The sequence below is a fragment of the Phyllobates terribilis genome, unplaced genomic scaffold (genome assembly GCF_046119375.1).
Source record: "Phyllobates terribilis strain yellow unplaced genomic scaffold, ASM4611937v1 Scaffold_11__3_contigs__length_659146591, whole genome shotgun sequence".
Lineage (NCBI taxonomy): Eukaryota > Metazoa > Chordata > Amphibia > Anura > Dendrobatidae > Phyllobates > Phyllobates terribilis.
The window spans coordinates 394663263-394683015 of NW_027362771.1; the positions used below are offsets into that span (position 1 = coordinate 394663263).

Below are 19753 nucleotides of genomic sequence, written 5' to 3' on the forward strand. Positions count from 1 at the left end.
TAATATCCACACGTTTTTAGAATGGAAAAGTCTAGCAACCTCCTCATCAGTCTATCCTCCTCCCTAAGGTCTATTTCACACAACTGTATTTTCGGTCTGAGTGATGTCCGTGGAAAATGTGAACAATACTTGGACCAATGTTATTCAATGGGGCAGTGCAGATGCTTTTTTTTTTTTTCACTGGCCAAATCTACTTGTCAAAAAAATCGCAACCTGCACTAGTTTCTTCTGTGAATCGGATGATTCTCTCCTATTTTTTTTTTTTTTCAAATCTGTAACATGGAAACTAATTTTGTAAATGATTGATAGCTGCTAAAAAAAAACTAATGAATGACAAATGAGAAAAAAAATCGTCCCACTTCTCTGCCTGAAATTGTGGCGCTGTTTTTTTTGTGCTTTCTTTTTACACATTCACGTGAACTTACCTTAAGTTTTTCTGTGACACTTATAATAAATTGACAGCTTGGAGAAAAAAAATATCTTCCTAAATAACGAGCACCTTATCCCTGACATCATATGTGAGAAGGTATGGACTACCAGAAGTCAGAATTCTAATTGTAACGGCCCAATATCACGCTGATGTTTAAAGAGGTTATAACCATTTTTATTTCTTACATAAATAGTACATGTGAAAATTGTAAGATATCTATAAATATAAATTAGCTTCTTTCTCTCTGAATGGATATAATCTGTATTCAGTGAAGACAGATTTTCTCATTACTGAGATGGCAGGTGGTGCTTTAAAATGCTATGGATGGCGGGGAAGTAGGGGTGGGCTGGATGCACCAGGGCTGTGGAGTCGGTAAGCCAAACCTCCGACTCCTCAATTTCAATTACTCCAACTCCTCAACTCCGACTCCCTCATACATGGCCCATGTTTAAGTGATAAATTTACTGTAGCACAGATTAATATCCACTAAAAGTCTAGGCCCTTAGATCAGGAATAGGACAGACATTTATAGGACATTTTATTTCATAACTTTCCCAAATTCTTCTGAAAAAAATATTCCCCACAAACTGCATTGAACTACTGTACCCAATTTATTATATATTTTAGGAGTTGGAGTCGGTCCATTTTATACCGACTCCACAGCCCTGGCCGAGCACACTGTTATGCAAGTTCTTGTGAAAACCGTTTTCCATTGAACTTCATGAGCACCTTCTGCCATCTCTTTTCTCATTCATGGGAAAATCTCTATTCGCTGAAGACGCATTTTACTTGTGAATTGAGAATTAATGATCAGTTCAGGAGGAGAGAGAATCAGATTTCTATAATAAGATATTACATAGTGTCTTATTTTTGTGTGTACTATTCATTTAAGGGGAAAAAAAACAGCGGTTAGGCTATGTTCACATGTTGCATTTTTGATGCTTTTTTCCCATAGGTAAAAGCTTTTTCTTGGCAGTAAAGAAGCAACGTCAAAAAAATGCAGGTTTTGCTGAGTTTCTGCTGCTTTTGTCAGTGTATATTTGTCTATTCTGCATGCTGATAAAGTTTAGTGCATAAAAAAAAATAACAAAATTCAACTGCAGCAGGTTTTGGCAGCAAAGCCTGATACCTGCGTTCTTTTCTGCACTGAAAGACATGCTGCATTCTGCAAAAACACAGCTCTTTGACAATACAGGAAAAAAACAGTGTGTGCATGAGATTTCTTAAGGCTATGTGCCCACGATGCAGAAATGAAGCAGAAAATTTCTGCAGCATTTCTGCATCTCCCTGGCAGAAAAAACGCATGCAGAATACATGCGGATCCACATGCGGATTCACATGCATTTCCGCATGCAGATTGACAAGCGCTTTCCAGGCGATAGCATCACTTGGAAAGTGCTTGACAACTAGGTCACGCTGTATAAATCCATGCAAACAGCATGGATTTATACAGTGTGAACCGTAAAAATTAAAACAAAATAAAGCTATACTCACCCCCGAGGCTCCGGCATGGCTGCAGCGCTGGTTCCCGGCTGTCGGCATATCGCGAGACAGAGGAGCAGTGAAGAGCCTGCGGTCACATGACTGTGACGTCACCGCAGGTCCTCAAGCGATGCCGGCATTCAGAGAGAAGCCTTCGGAAAGGTGAGTATAAACTTTATTTGTTATTTTATTCTTTTTTTACAGGTAGAATGGTACCCAGGTCTGGATGAGAGTCTCCTCTCCTCCAGAACTGGGTACCATCTTCACATAGAGACGCATAGAAGCCGCTTGTACAAATGTACAGTCGCGGTTTCTATGCGTCTCAATGCAAGTCAATGGCGGGAGTTCCGCTGCGCTTCCGCAAAATTAAATGACATGCTGCGGATTTTTGTACGCAGCATAAACGCTGCGGAAAAATCCGCAGCATGTGCATAGAACATGCGGAATCCCCTTGGGGACCATGGGGTGCGGATTACCAAGCGTTTCCGCTGCGGAAATTCCGCAGCATAAACGCTTGAAAAACGCTATGTGGGCACCCAGCCTTAGTCTCAGACTTCTGTAAAATGCAGCTGAAAATTTGCATAAAAAAGCAATGTGTGAATATAGCCTTACTCTTTAAAGGGGTTGTCCACTACTTTGACATTGATGCCCATTAAATTGAATGGGAGGCGGATGTGCAGTTACAAGCAGCGGCCGCTACAACTTGACAGCCAAGCACCTCAGTACTTACGGTTGGCGGCCGGCACCGATAACAGCTGATCAAGGGGGGTGGTTCCGCGTGTGGGACCCCGGCCGATCATACATTGATGCTTTATCCTATGGATAGGGCATCAATGTCAAAGTAGTGGACAACTTCTTTAAACTTGTGGTTGGCATATCTACCTTTTGTAGGAAGTTTAGGATATTTTTAATTCAGTCGTTTGCTTTATTTGGCGCACCATGCAAAAACATTATTCAAAAATGGCAAAGTGCCACCCCTTGAAACATCTAGAATACCCCTTTAATTATATTCAGCTGCACAGTTACACTTGAATGCGGCTTTTCAGCTAAAAATATATACTATATAGTTGTTGTTTTTTTTTGAGACATGGAAATGTTTTAGATTTTTTTTTTTTTTTGCACAAATTAAATTCATGCATGTATTTACTGAGCTGGGAACACTTTTAAGGGAATCTGTCAACAGGTTTTTCCCATATAAAGTAGGGCCAGCAAATGTAGGCCCCCATGTACAGCATTCTAGCACTACAGTACTTTGCTTTGCCCCCGGTAGGGCAAAGAAGTGCCCTGCGCAGGAGTGCGATGCCATGGACACTCTGTGAATGACGCAGAACACGTCATCCACACGAAGGAAGGAGAGGAGGCGCCGGATCAATAACAGTGACGCCCATCGGACCGGACCACCCTGTAGGTGAGTATAATAAAAGCTATATTTTGTTCTGTGGAGAGCGCATTGGGGACATATAGGCAGCATTCTAGAATGCTGTCACATTGGCCTTACAGGTGCTGGCTCTACTTCATATGGGAAAAACCTGGTGGTCTATTGTAGGTACCTTGTACTAAGCATTAAGACATTTTATTTTGCCTTGAGGCCTGATTGTGATTTAAATAGAAATGAATTATGATCTAATTTTATTTTTCAAATCACTATATTTAAAAGAAATTGGTAGCTAGGCTTAAATGGATGGTCCGAAGTCCAAATTAATTTTCATCCTAAATCCCTATCTTAGTGCCATAATCTAAACTATTTTCTAATATGCTTAAATTAAAAATTCCCTATCATTCCCTAACTAGAATAACTGCCTAGCTTTAAAAAATAAAAAAAAATCTGTGCGTGCTGAGATATTCAAACAAAGCATAATCAGGGGGCAGAGGCTGTGGTCCCTTCCATGAAACAGTCATCAGTGACGCTCATTTCATGGTCTGGGCTAGTCCCTGCTCTTTCACTGTGCAATGTGACACTTCACAAAGACAGCACGCTTTCTGTTTCTGGTTCAGATCCGCAGTAACTAGCTGTCAGCAGAGAGTTTTGCCAGAATAGCCGGCATGTAGAGACCAGTACCGCCGCCTCCCCACACACACCCACTCCTTTCCACGCCCATGGGAGATAAGAGTGAATATTCATACAATCTAATAGCAGGCACAGAGGATCGCTGAGCTGCAGCAGGAAGCCGGAGGCTGCGACTGATACTGCGCGTGCTTTTTAAAGAGAATGAATATTCACTCCACTCCCATGTGCGTGGAGGAGTGCATATTCATTCTCTTTAGTAGCTGGTACACGTGATCGCTTCAGCAGCCGGCTACTGCCTGTGCACCGCTCCTCCTCCGCCGCCACAACCCCCCCCATCCACAGCCGGAATGTAAGTATATACTCAAGTATAAGCCAAGGGGGGCTTTTTCAGCATAAAAATGTGCTGAAAATCAGTTTATACACATGTATATATGGTGCCAATCACAGCTTCTCCCACCTCCCCCTCTGCACAGATCACATACTGTATGTTCAGACTAGTGATTCTTAAGCCCCCGTCACACTAAGCGAGATCGCTGCGGAGTCACAAGTTTTGTGACGCAACAGCGACCTCAGTAGCGATCTCGCTACGTTTGACTCTTAGCAGCGACCAGGCCCCTGCTGTGAGATCGCTGATCGTGTCAGAATGGTCTGGACATTTCTTTGATCGTTGAGGCCCCGCTGGGTAGCATGCATTGGTGTGTTTGACACCTTACCAACGACCTTGTTGACGACTCAGTCACAGAAACACATAGGCGTGCACCGTTATACAGATCGTTACGGGTCGCCGTATCGTTGCTGCGTCGTTGGGAAGATCTGACTGTTTGACATCTCACCAGCGACCACATAGCGACGCAGCAACGATCCCTGACAGGTCGTATCGTTGTCGGGATCGCTGTAGCGTCGCTTAGTGTGACGCGGCCTTTATAGCCACAAGTCTATCTGGTCTCCTATCTTCAGGGCAAAGGAGTAGCTCTGCCAAAATGGCTGCATCTGTATCATATACAGAAAATTAATCTACAATAATACACCTAAGTAATATTTTAGTATATTGTTTTATTAAGAATAACTACAGATGAGTGCACCTAGTGTTAGAAATAGATGTGCACTGTACTTATTTTATTAATTGTTGACTTTCCTTCTGAAGGAGATGGAGGATAAGGTGATCAGCCCAGAAAAAGCAGAAGAGGCTAAATTAAAAGCAAGATACCCTCATCTTGGTCCTAAACCAGGAGGTTCAGACTTCTTGAGAAAACGGCTACAGAAAGGGGTAAGATTATCTATATCCTGGCTGATAATGTACATTTTCTTTAACGCTTTTACTGACAAGAACGTATGTAACATTTCATGGCTAAATGCCACATCTAGCTGCCATGTAAAACCTAAAATCGTAGATTTCAAGGGGCCCAGCATGGAAAGTTTTATTTCCTGTATTTGTTAGGAAGAGGTGGGTGGGAATAGCAAGAAGACGCATCACAAAGAATGATCTGTTACCATCTGCCCACCTTTTACCTAAAAGCATGGGAATACAGAAGCCTTTTTTTTTATCTACCTCCACTCCCCTTGAGTGACAGGTCTCTCTCTGCATGCTTGTATAGAGAGACTTGTCACTCAAGGGTTGCGGGTGGGGCTAAGCCGATACCTTTTCGACTAGTCTACTGCGTAGCTTGGTCCTCTGCTGCTTTTAACCCCTTTAAAGCCTGGGGCGTATTAGTACGCCCCAGGCCATCCCCCAAGGTTCAGTGAGGGCTTCGGCGCTGAGCCCGCACTGAACCAGGCACATGTCAGCTGATTTATACCGCTGACATGTGCCCGCAACAGCTGGATTGCGATTCCACCCGTGGCTGTTAACCAGTTAAATGCTGCTGTCAATCTCTGACAGCGGCATTTAACATCGCTGCGCCGGAAGCGCTGTATTAGTCCCGCCCATCGGTGACCCCGTCACATGATCGCGGGTCACTGATGTGTGGGCATGACAACCCAGGGTCTGCAGCAGACCCCTGTGGTTGTCATGTAAAGATTGCTCTGAGCGCCACCTAGTGGCCGGCGCTCATAGCACATGAGCATTTCTACTGCATACAGGTGATCTGCTCATCGCCTGTATGCAGTAGAAGCAATCAAACAGCTGCTGCTTCTAGTCTCCTATGGAGACTATTGAAGCATGCAGAAAGTGTAAAAAAAAATGTTTCTAAAAAAAATATATTAGTTTAAATCACCCCTCTTTCACCCAATTCAAAATAAAAAAAAAACAAAAACACACATTTGGTATCGCAGCGTTCAGAATCGCCTGATCAATATAAAAAAATAATTCAATCGGTAAACGGCATAATGAGAAAAAAAAATTCTAAACGGCAGAATTACGGGGTTTTTTTGTCACCGCAACAGTGCAATAAAATGCAATAACGGGTGATCAAAACATCGGAGCTACCCCAATATAGTATCAGTAAAAAAAAAAGTCAGCTCGGCGCTCAAAAAAATAAGCCCTCACCCGGCCCCAGATCACGAAAAATGGAGTTTCTACTGGTCTTGGAAAATGGCGCCATACTATTTATTTTTTTTCACCACTTTAAATAAAAAAGACCCTATACATGTTTGGTGTCTACGAACTCGTAATGACCTGGGGAATAAGAATGTCAGGTCAGTTTTAGCATTCTGTGGACTTGGTAAAAAAAACAAAACAAAAAAAACAAAAACAACTGTGGTATTGCACTTTTTTGCAATTTAACCGCACTTGGAATTTTTTTCCCGTTTTCCTGTACACAATATGCTAAAATCAGTAATTTCATTCAAAAGTACAACTTGTCCCGCATAAAATAAGCCCTCACACGGCCATATTGACCAAAAAATAAAAAAACGCTATGGCTCTTGGAACAAGGGGGTCAAAACGGGAATGGAAAATCCCAAGGTCCTTAAGGTGTTCAAGTAAGTTTTTCTCTAAAATTTCAGTGTTTCAGAGTCAAATCTGTGGCTGAAATGTAGCTAGTGCTTGATACATGCTGGCTTTGGTCGGACAGCATGTTTCGGCTATCTGGTTCCCTTTTAACCCCTTCATGCCGCAGCCCTTTTGCGTTTTGTTTTTTTTTGTCCCTGTCTTCCCAGTGCCATAACTTTTTTTTTTTTTTTTTTTTTTATTATTTTTCCATCAATATGGCCATGTGAGGGCTTGTTTTTTGCAGGATGAGTTGTACTTTTGAACAACACCATTGGATTTACCATATAATGTACTGGAGAACGGGAAAAAATTCCAAGTGCAGTGAAATTGCAAAAAAGTGCAATTCCACAATTGTGTGTTTGTGGTTTTTTTTTTTTTTTTAAACCATGTTCAACAAATGCTAGAACTGACCTGCCATTATGATTCTCCAGGCCAGGGGCGGACACAGACTGTAGTGGGCCCCTGTGCAAGAAATTTTTGGGGCCCCCCCCCCTGCGCTTCATAAGGCAACAAAGTTATGTAAACATAACCCCCCCATGTGCATCGCTCACCCCCCCCCGTGCATCGCTCACCCCCCCCCCCCCGTGCATCTCCCATCCCCCCCATGTGCATCTCCCATCCCCCCCATGTGCATCTCTCATCCCCCCCATGTGCATCTCTCATCCCCCCCATGTGCATCTCTCATCCCCCCCATGTGCATCTCTCATCCCCCCCATGTGCATCTCTCATCCCCCCCCATGTGCATCTCTCATCCCCCCCATGTGCATCTCTCATCCCCCCCATGTGCATCTCTCATCCCCCCCATGTGCATCTCTCATCCCCCCCATGTGCATCTCTCATCCCCCCCATGTGCATCTCTCATCCCCCCCATGTGCATCTCTCATCCCCCCCATGTGCATCTCTCATCCCCCCCATGTGCATCTCTCATCCCCCCCATGTGCATCTCTCATCCCCCCCATGTGCATCTCTCATCCCCCCCATGTGCATCTCTCATCCCCCCCATGTGCATCTCTCATCCCCCCCATGTGCATCTCTCATCCCCCCCATGTGCATCTCTCATCCCCCCCATGTGCATCTCTCATCCCCCCCATGTGCATCTCTCATCCCCCCCATGTGCATCTCTCATCCCCCCCATGTGCATCTCTCATCCCCCCCATGTGCATCTCTCATCCCCCCCATGTGCATCTCTCATCCCCCCCATGTGCATCTCTCATCCCCCCCATGTGCATCTCTCATCCCCCCCATGTGCATCTCTCATCCCCCCCATGTGCATCTCTCATCCCCCCCATGTGCATCTCTCATCCCCCCCATGTGCATCTCTCATCCCCCCCATGTGCATCTCTCATCCCCCCCATGTGCATCTCTCATCCCCCCCATGTGCATCTCTCATCCCCCCCATGTGCATCTCTCATCCCCCCCATGTGCATCTCTCATCCCCCCCATGTGCATCTCTCATCCCCCCCATGTGCATCTCTCATCCCCCCCATGTGCATCTCTCATCCCCCCCATGTGCATCTCTCATCCCCCCATGTGCATCTCTCATCCCCCCCATGTGCATCTCTCATCCCCCCCATGTGCATCTCTCATCCCCCCCATGTGCATCTCTCATCCCCCCCATGTGCATCTCTCATCCCCCCCATGTGCATCTCTCATCCCCCCCATGTGCATCTCTCACCCCCCCCCATGTGCATCTCTCACCCCCCCCCCATGTGCATCTCTCACCCCCCCCCCATGTGCATCTCTCACCCCCCCCCCATGTGCATCTCTCACCCCCCCCCCATGTGCATCTCTCACCCCCCCCCCATGTGCATCTCTCACCCCCCCCCCCCATGTGCATCTCTCATCCCCCCCCCCCATGTGCATCTCTCATCCCCCCCCCCCATGTGCATCTCTCATCCCCCCCACTCCTAGTTAATTAATTGTATTTAAAACAAATAAAACTTGTTATACTTACCCCCATGCGATCCCTGCAGAATCCTGGCGCTCGTCCACGTCGCTGCCACCAGGCTCTCCTGACGTTCGGCCATGTGACGGTGCCACATACATAGCCATCAGCTTTTGTTTTGGCCAAAAGATTTTTAAAGCCGCCACCACGATAAGGTAGACTCTTCTGGCCGGGCCCTACTCTAACCTATTAAAATTTTCTTAAAATATCCAATACTCTTTTTAGATATATTTTTATTTAGTTTTCTCTAAGGGAATGTGTCATATACATTTTTTTTTTAAAATGCCCAATAATACCACATACAGGGAATACCGCCACACCATGACCAGACCACATATTACCACAACATAGTGACCGAATAATACCACACAGAAGGGGGAAAAACTGCCACACCATGACCAGACCACATATTACCACCACATTACTAATATTACCACCACATTACTAATATTACCATAAGTGTCATTATACACGGGAGCTCTATACATGGTATGTATAATGTAAGTGTCCAGGTAATCTAGTGATCACCAGTGACATTATACACAGGAGCTCTGTATATAGTGTCAGTGTACAGGTAATACAGTGATCACCAGTGACATTATACACAGGAGCCCGGTACATAGTATATAGTGTAAGTGTACATGTAATACACTGACTCACTGGTGACGTCTCTAGGTGAAGTCCTTCAGCTACGCTTTTCTCCTTCATCCAGCACAGACCGCCATCACGTCTTCCAGCCAGGACTCGTCTCTGCATAAAATAACAGTTATCTAGAGCACATTCCCCAACTTCTACATTACACAGCTGAATACAGACGTGCATCCACCATCAATATATGGTTAGTTATTATGCAACCTACCATTCCAAATATAAATTGTAATCCACCACGGTGCCCCCATTAACTGTAAATAGGCACTTAATATATAATTTAATTAGAACCTCTACTCTTTCCGCCAATTTGTTACCAGTTACACTCCTGCATCCGCAACGCCCCCTACTCTATACTTCCTGCTCCCCGCATTCATTATTTACATGCACCCCCTGCCCCAATTCATTATATCATGTCTGTGCTCTCCCCACCCCATCATCATTTATCATTTACTGTCCCCCACCCCACATTCATTATGTGCAGCTCGTTATCCCCCTACTCCCAATTCCCCCATGTGCAGCTCATTTTCTCCCAATTCCCCCATGTGCAGCACTCACCCCTCCATGTGCACATCTCTCATCCCCCACATGTGCACATCTCTCATCCCCCTCCCCCACATGTGCACATCTCTCATCCCCCTCCCCCACATGTGCACCTCTCTCATCCCCCTCCCCCACATGTGCACCTCTCTCATCCCCCTCCCCCACATGTGCACCTCTCTCATCCCCCTCCCCCACATGTGCACCTCTCTCATCCCCCTCCACCACATGTGCACCTCTCTCATCCCCCTCCACCACATGTGCACCTCTCTCATCCCCCTCCACCACATGTGCACCTCTCTCATCCCCCTCCACCACATGTGCCCCTCTCTCATCCCCCCCCATGTGCACCTCTCTCATCCCCCTCCACCACATGTGCACCTCTCTCATCCCCCTCCCCCACATGTGCACCTCTCTCATCCCCCTCCACCACATGTGCATCTCCCATTCCCCCCACTCCTAGTAAATTGTATTTAAAAAAAAAAAAAAACTTGTTATACTTACCCCCATGCGATCCCTGCAGAATCCTGGCGCTCGTCCAAATCGCTGACACCAGGTTCTCCTGACTTCCGGTCATGTGACGGCGCCGTCACATGACCGGAAGTCAGGGGAATCATGAAAGCGCTGCCGCAGCAGCGCAGCGCTGAGATGTCCCGGACCCGGCTCTTAGCATGGGGCCGGGGGCCCCATGAGGAGAGAGACGCACAAGAGGGGGGCCCCCAAGGGGGCCCCTACCGGCTGGGCCCCATACTGGAGTCAGGGCAGTCATGCCCTGATGGCGGCCCTGCTGGAGGGGCCCCCTCTCCCTCGGGGCCCCCGTTCAATGAACCGGCTGCACGGGCGGTAGTTCCGCCCCTGCTCCAGGCCATTACGAGTTTGCAGATACCAAACATGTATAGGTTCTTTTTTTATTTTAAGTGGTGAAGAAAAAATCCAAAGTTTAACAAAAAAAGCGCCATTTCATAACCTGGGTGCTTATTTTTTGCTTGCTGAACTGACGTTTTTGATACCATTTTGGGGTAGATATGATCTTTTGATTGCCTGTTATTGCATTTTATTGCAATGTTGTGGCAACCAAAAAACAATTCTGGCATTTTGATTTTTTTCTCTCATTACGCTGTTTACCGATCTAATTTTTTATATATTAATCGGGCGATTCTTAACTTTTTTAAACTTTTTTTTTTTTTTTTTCTTCTATTTCTTTACTGGCTTCAGTAGTCTCCATGGGGGACTAGAATCTGCAATCATCTGATCGCCTGTGCTACACACAGCAGGGTGTCAGTCCTGCTATGTGAAACCAAAGTGCTCATCTGCTATGAACGCCAACCTCTGGACAGTGCTTGTAGCAGATCGACTATGACAACCACAGGAGTCTCCTGCAGACCCCGGGTTGTAATGCCAACCCATCGGCGACCCACGGTCATGTGACACGGGCGCCGATGGGCGGGTATTGTGACGTGCTTCCAGCAGATTGACAGCGGCATTTAACATGTTAACAGCCGTGGGTGGATGGCGATTCCACCTGCGGCTGTTAAAGGCACATGTTGGCTGTACAGATCAGCTGTCATATGCCCGGAAAGACATGACATGCGCTGTACATATACGGCGCATGTTGTGAAGGGGTTAAAGATGTGTGAACATAGCTTCACAAAATCACCCTAAGGATATGTGCGTGTTGATATAACATTCAAACATTCATAGTCTTTTAGGTATGTTGTTCCTGGAATACTGGGATATGTAGTCCAGCGTGCACACATTATGGTATCCTTTTTCTGGATGACTAGTACTTCTAATAGTCACAAACTACCATAATATCTGGCACTTTCAGTCTCCCATGCCTAATAAAGACCCCATAATAGCTTACTGGAAAACAGTGTTCATATTATTCCCAAACTAGAATGGGAAAGACAGGGCACACGTCATTTGTCAGAAAGACACCCACAGACAATCTGGATAGATGTAAAACAGATAAACGTCTGGACCACAACAAGTCCCAAAAGAGTCCAATTGCAATGAAGCAAAAAAAATATATAAAAAATTCTATATATACAATTAAGCACTGGAGAAACCCAGAAGCCTCTTCTGATTCCAATGCGTATAACCTGACAATTATCAGCGTCATTAGAGCTCAAATGTAGAAGTTTAATTCTGATTGATATGTATTCCTTGTATGTTTATTGTGAAAGACATTATGGTGGTATAAGCTCATGACCCCCACCAGGTATTGACAAAGGAGCTCTGCTTAATATTTAACCATTACCCAAATATAGTAGTAAGCTATGAGATGTCCCTTATTTGGGTAGTTTTACAGCCCAGAATATACTGCACTCCTGCTGTATGGGACGCCGACTGTCATTGATGTTGTCCAAAACGATACATAGCGCAGCATGAGATGTAAATGCCAGTGTCCTGTTAGAAGCCCTTCAATCCAAACTTGATATATGTATGTGTATATATTTATTTATATGTATGTTACAACCAAAAGTGAACTCAAATCCTGTGGACTGTACAGAATACAGTTTATGTATTAGCAAACAAAAAATGAATAAAAACATATGAAAAAAAGGGGGAGGACTAAGAGCTTGTGCTTGAACCCATAGACCTGTGTCCCCATGTCCGTCCCTCCCCCAGGTTCTCCCTCCCCTATTTTTCATGGTTTTTATTCATTTTTTTTTGTTTTAATGTTGCAATAAGTCATGTTTTAATTTTATGAATCTTGCTGTGGATTCTGTATTTTTTCCTTTCTCATTGCCATTACTGCCCAGAAGTTGGTCTGGAGTCTCCGTGCACTGCATACCAATTGAGGCATTCTACACTTGTTGAGCTGATATACATTTTTTCCCCCTTTTCTTTTACATTTAAAGCACCACTCCAGCCATAAAATAAAAAAAAAAACAATAAAAAACCGCTGGAGTGGTGCTTTGAAAAAAGATCTGAAAATATCTATCCATAGTTGTTTAGGCTGAGAGTAGCAATTCAGACAAAATTATTTAATTAAATTAGCATTGAAAGAATAAAGAAAAATCAAAGAAGCACAGTAGAAAAAAGCACGAAAAGAGTGGAGGACAAGGAGGAAGGAAGGTAGGAAAGGCAATATGAAAAGGTGTTCCCAGGTGGGGCACAAAGAATGCAGATCAGTTCTCCCTGATAAAGGCCAGGTAGTCATCACACATTCTAAACTCCATTCAATAAACCAGGTTTTGTAAAGGCGATCATAAGCGTTATTAATCGTAGCAGTAAGTTCTTCCATCAACATCACATTTATTTTAGTGAACCAGAGGGTGATTGTGAAATGTGTCTTTCTTCCAGAGCAGGGGAATGCATGCTCTTGCAGTTGCGATTAAATGTCTTGATATCGAATGCCTGTACGTCTTTAATGGCATGTCAGTGATGGAGAAAAACGAGAGCCGGGCCAAGGTCTGAAATCAGATTTGTGATGTTACTTATCGCTCGCTGCACTTTCCCCCAAAATGAAGAGCGAAGCCTGCAGGATCAGAAAATGTGTAAAACATCACCGTACTCCCCACATCTCCAACTCACGGGACTAACCTCCAGAAGAATAGAGTTCAAGCAAGTCAGGACCCTATACCACCTAGAAAGCAATTTATTCCCGGCCTCGTGATAATGGGAGCAGATGATTTATTTGTTAAGGTGAAGATATGCTTCCACTGATCCTTAAAAAGAGGCCCAAATCGCGTTCCCATTGGGTTTAAAAATTGGTTAGATTGGTCTGAGGGTTTGATCAGCGAGGAGTATGAGAAGGATAAAGTGTCTTAATGGTCCCGTGTTTGTACATGCAATCTTGGAAGGCGAGTAGAATAAGTGGGAAAGCTGACCAACTCTCCAGGTTTCCAGAGGAGAGGGGGTAGAGAGGCTAAGAAGGTATTCCTTTTTGAAGGCCAAGTATGTCCAGCACCAACATGAATCACTCTCGAGCTTGGCTAAACAGGTGCTGCTTCAAAGACTTTATCCTCTAACCCCAGGGGAAAAAGTGGATTATCCAAAATCAGGAACATAGAGGAAGATGGCGGTAACATGTGAGAACTGACCATGGGATGATTACAGCAAGCAAGGATGGCCCTAATCGTGGGAGGAGATTTAAGGGTTTTCCCCAAGGAGAAGTCCAACCAAAGAGTAGCAGTCACAGGGATATGGTAAAGCTTTGCTCGATCCCGACCCAGTCTTTCACTCAACCATTCCTACCCCAATCCAGGATTCTATAGAGGTGAGAGGCTATATAATAAGATCTCAATTTGGGCAAGGCTATGCCCCCTGAGGACTTAGAATGATAGTATTTCTGCTGATATGGAAAATTTACCAGACCATATAAAGCTGGTTTGAACTGCATCAAGACTCCTGAAGAAGGATGAAGGTCTCCCAATCGGAAGAGCTTGAATAACATGCAGAATCCTCATTTTTCATTCTAAAGATTGCACTTCTACCAAACCATGTAAATGCATTCAATCTTGAGCAGTTCTCCTGTACCAATAGGTGAAGTTTAGGGAAATTAAGAGTATGTCAGGCTTATGTCTCTTGATAATATCCCTAAATATTTTATAGCTAAATTAGTTCATTTAAAGCTGAAGGCAGCTTTCAGCAGGCCTCCAACATGTCATGTTTTCAGGATTTCCTTAGTATTGCACAGGTGATGGAAGTTTGGCTTAGCGACTCCACAGCCCTGCTTCCGACTCCTCAGTTTCCCCGAGTTCCTGACTCCGGCTCCCTCATACATGGCTCATGTTTAAGTGATAATTTATCTGTAGTGAAATAGTAACCTCAGGCTTTTCATCACATGATACAATATTGCTATTTAGATAGAACATAAAATATATTTATTGGAATACAACTTCAGAACACAAACTTTAATAAACTGAAAATATGCAATACACTATGCAGTAAGTGGGGGGAGGGATAAAGTTTTCAACAAAAACATACTGCATAACATTTGTGTAGTCTTATGAATTTGCTCTGAGCGACTGTATCCCCTCCATTAGATCCTCCTTCATAGATGACCTTAAATCTGACCTAATTATTTTAAGTCTAGAGAACAACTTCTCTACCCTAACTCTGGTTGGTGGCAAGGCTGTAACCACATCTCCAACAATTTCAGGGTATAACGTGCAGCACGGATTCATGTCAACTAAAAGCCTAGATCCTTAGATCAGGAATAGAACAGACATTTATAGGACATTTCATGACTTTCCCAAATTCTCTGCATTGTACTACTGTACCCAATGTTTTATATGTTTTAGGAGTCTTAGTCGGTCCATTTTATACTGACTCAGACTCCACCAAAATGAACACCAACTTCGACTTCACGACTCTGACTCCACAGCCCTGGATGGAAGTATCGTCAAGGCATCAGGAATGCTCTCACATGTTCAACTTTTAGAAGTCCTGAAAGCATAACCTGTTGGGGGCCGTGATGACTGGATTTTGGGAAACACTGCTCCATGAGCTACAGATCCCAATATTTTTGTTCAGCACTTGTTTTTCCCTCTGCTATGCTCTTCTCTCTGACCCACACAGTAAGGTGTGCTCCACAAACTGTGGTCTTTTCCCTTCCACCATACTGGTTTCTCCCCACCCACTGCAGAGTGCTTTTATTAGATGGTGTCCACATGCAAGCGATACTGCTTCAGTGATACACATGTGCAGTACACACTGGCATGCTGAGTGCATGGCACACATACTAGTGAAGTGGGGTAACACCACCATTGTGACATTCAGACTGTGCAGTCTTTAATCAAATCGTGCCTCTGGAGCTGTGACACTGTCCCAGATGTTAGAGGGAGCGATGAAGAGCAGCTTCTCTTAGGTAAAGATCCTAAAATTACTTTGCTTCCGGCCAGTGTGTAAGTAGTATGGGATCTTCAAAAACGATGGCTTGGTGCTGGCATGGGATACAAAGGCTTCATTAACTCCCTTGGTTGTATCAGTTAAAGTGTTTGGTCTCCCTGGAGTAGCCCTTTACAGTTTTGCCTGGGTCATACTTTTATCCACAAATGTGACAAATTGCAGTTGCCCGTAATTGTATACTGCAGTGTTCCCCAACTCCGGTCCTCAAGAGCCACCAGCAGGTCATGTTTTCAGGATTTCCGGAGTATTGCCCAAGTGATAATTACATCTCCTGCACATGCAATAATTCTAACACCTGTGCAATGCTAAGGAAGTCCTGAAAACATGATCTGTTGGTGGCTTGAGGACTGGAGTTGGGGAGCACTGGGCTAGTGCTTTGTGGCATTTTGACACTGTGCAATGTTTCTTATTTAGTTACAAAATATACAGTAAGCAGAGTATAATATCTTCATGGTGTTTTTTATATCTAGGTTTTAGAAGTGATGATACAAATTGTGAATATTGTCTTGACTGTGAAATAACTCAGACTTTGTATTTTCTTGTGGTAGCAAAAATATTTTGACTCTGGAGACTACAACATGGCTAAAGCAAAGATCAAGAACAAGCAACTTCCTGCTGCTGCTGCTCCAGACAAGACTGAGGTCACGGGAGATCATATTCCTACTCCGCAAGACCTGCCCCAGAGGAAACCTTCTCTTGTGGCCAGCAAACTGGCTGGTTGATGAGCCGGCTCGTGTGCATGAACACCACCTCATTTCCATCTCTTCCATCTCTTCCTTTCTAGACCTTCTGTTTTCTCTGCTCCTCCTCCCCGTACACTAATAGTCAGTCTGGCAGCTTAGCAGGCCATAGTAGTGCAAGCTGCTGTCTTGAGTGTGAAATTATGTAGTTTCAGATTAGTAGTTTCAAACCGATGCACTGATGAACAGATCTGTTTTGGTATAGCAATGTAAAGTCATTTACTTGAAATCAAGACAAATGTACATAATGCCTATTTCCTAGTGGTAGGACTGGTGTGAACAATGGACACTTGAGTTTTACCATTTTTAATGCCTGTTTGTTTTCTTTCCTCTACCTTCTAGTTTTCATGCTGTATTCCTTTTTTTTTTTTTTATTTAAGATTTGTTTTCCTTTTTGACTTTTACTTTGAAGGTTAAGACCACAATCTTATGTTTTGAGAGGGAGTAAAGCAAAACTGTCAAATCAAACTGGGTTCTCAAAGGTTTTTCCTCACTTTGCCCTTTTAACTTGAATGGCCTTAAACCTTTCTCAGCTTTAACGATAGGATTTGACTTGGGCAATATTTGCCCACACTGCTGTAACCTGTTGTGAACCTAGTACACTATGAAAGTGATGACCCTTAGTTGATGCTGGTGTTTTTCCTGGTTAGTAATATAGATCCTTCTGTTGAAGACTTGGATGAAGTGCGCATGTGCATAGACTGTTGAATTCACTTCTGTGCCATTTTGTAAATACAATAGTTTTGCACAACCTTTTTGCAAATGTGTACTAACTTTTACAGTTTACAATATTGACGTGTAAATCTGTAGCACATTTTAGCTCCTTTTAAATTCCCAGCAGCAGTTTTCTGTTTCCAGGCTTATCTTAATCATCCTAAATTCATGTCTTTTGCGTGAATTTATGTATGATTTTGTTTTATTGGGGCAAACAACCTTCCATTAAATTCAAGTCGGGCAAATTAGAAGACTTCTGCCTTGCTGCTGCAGGTTCACCTTATGGAGGTGGAGTGGATACCTTCTCCTTGTATTTGGCGCACGCTTGTAGACATACTGGAGAGTGATTTGCATGCCAGAATTGCATGTGATGACCTCCCTTACCAAGGACCTGCATGTCACTGTTGAGATCCACATGCTTCCATCTGTGGCAGTAAAAGGTGTTTGCGATGTCATTGAGGGGCGACCATCATCATTGTAGGTATTGCTAATCTACAGCTCCTTTTTGAAGTGTTCAGTAACAGAGAAGACTAATTTTATCCATCCCACAATAGGCATGTGTCCCAGTGACCTATACATTGCCTCATGTAAAGTTAAGTTTGTATCAGGGTTGTGACCAGCGTATGAAATAACCTATGTGAATTTACATTTGGCGCATAGATAATGAAAAAAATAGTATTAAAAAAAATACAATTTCTGAAATAAAACTCTACAGTTTGTTTCTCTGCTAAACCCTTGGGGTGTATAATATTACTGTGCTTATTGATGTCCTGCAGTTGTTAACTGGTATCGACATTTACAAGTAGTTTAATGTTGCATAAAGCCTCCAATAATGCTGGATATACTGAACATTTATGAATATTGTTAATAAAGATTGCAACTGTTCTTGTAGTCTCATGTTTGTATTGTAGAACATAACCATATTCATTCTATACTTGATTAATTTGCGTGCACAAAATATTGAGTTAAATACCTTGTAAAAATTTTTACATTCTCCTGATTCTGTCGCTCTTCTGTTTTGCGCAGCGTCACTCCATTGCAGATATTTACATGTGTTGCTTTTGGAGTGCAGTATGTAAAAACTCTACTTGCAGTCTATTTCAGTGTTTTCTGAGGGTCTGTGCTTTACACCTCCCAGATGCTGCCACTCGCTGATCTAGGAGTCTCAGATGCTGTTGCGTTGTGTGTGGAAGACCTTCAGACCTTCATCAGTCAGCTGGAAAATATGTACCGTATTTTTCGGACTATAAGACGCACCCCAAATTTTGGGGTGGAAAATATGAAAAAAAAATTTTTTAAGATGGGGGTCCATCTTAGTCTGAATAGGTACGGCATCTTACCTGGGGGAGGTGGACCGAGAGTCACAGGAGGAAAGGGTCTTTCATAAATCCAGCGGAAGTGGAGGAATGCTGCGTACCCTGGATGCAAGGAGCCGGTGCTCCAGCAGTGGGGAGTTTCGGTGGTGGTGGAGCAGGATCGCATGGCCCTCTCTCAGGAACCCGGCAGCTGCAGCAGAAGAGGTGAGATGCTGTGGGGCCTGTGCCTGTACCCGTGCGCGGGTTTCCGGCAGCCGCGGCCATTTTCCTAAAGCTGTGATCTACAGGAAAATGGCCGCCGGAGCTCCCGGTCTGTGCTTTCGCCGGCTCGGTCAGCCATTTTCCTGTAGATCACTGCCTCATGGAGATGGCCGCAGCCACAGGAACGTTGCCCAGGCCTCTGCCTTACTGCTTGACCGCTGACAGCATCTCACCTATTCTGCTGCTGCCACCGCGTTCTTGAAGGAGGGAGGGCCCTGCGATCCTGCTCAACCACAACTATCTGGTAAAGTAGTGTTTGGACCATAAGACACACACACCATTTTCCTCTCAAATTTGGGGGAAAAGAATGTCTTATGGTCTAAAAAATATGGTATGCGTATTTGCATATTGATGTAAAAAATAAATACAGTAAATCCGACTCAAACTAAATGAAAGCAGTATACTTTTCATTCAAAGTCCAGATTTCAGTAAGATATGAATTAGAGCTACAGGATAAGTGGACCAGGGTTATGTGTAAGTCATACTAGGGAAAAGTAAGACATGAAAGGGAAAACAAAGAGTTAAAAGGAAGAAGGGAGAAAAAAAACAAAGGACAAACCGAAGACAAGATGGGGGAAGCAAAAACCGAAGGAAAAAGGAGAACGTAGGAGAGAGAGAAAACCAAAATGTATATACTTGATAGGGAATTGATTAAAGATTGTGACTGTATCAGACGGCAAGGGTTCTCTCTCCTGTCTCATTGGACACAGGAAACCTTGAGTGAAGTCCGCTGCCATCAGGAGGCTAACACAAACGTAGCACCAAACAGAAAAAAGTCAGCTCTTCCTTCTGGAATCCCGACATGTTTTTACATTTTTCCTGCATTGTTCTTGCATCTCACATTTCTCCTTTAGATGAGGGTAACTGAGCAGGATTGGCCA

General features: G+C 44.0%; 1 protein-coding gene across 1 annotated transcript in view; it reads left to right on the plus strand.

The window, feature by feature from the left end:
* The window catches only part of ARPP19 (cAMP regulated phosphoprotein 19), a 31325-nt gene extending 13145 nt beyond the window's left edge, over positions 1-18180 (plus strand). Inside the window, exons 2-3 of the mRNA XM_073653021.1 lie at positions 5065-5187; positions 16390-18180. Of these exons, the coding sequence (XP_073509122.1) occupies positions 5065-5187; positions 16390-16563 (297 nt within the window). The 3' untranslated portion in view covers positions 16564-18180. The remainder of the gene's footprint in view (positions 1-5064; positions 5188-16389) is intronic.
* The last annotated feature ends 1573 nt before the right edge of the window (positions 18181-19753 follow it).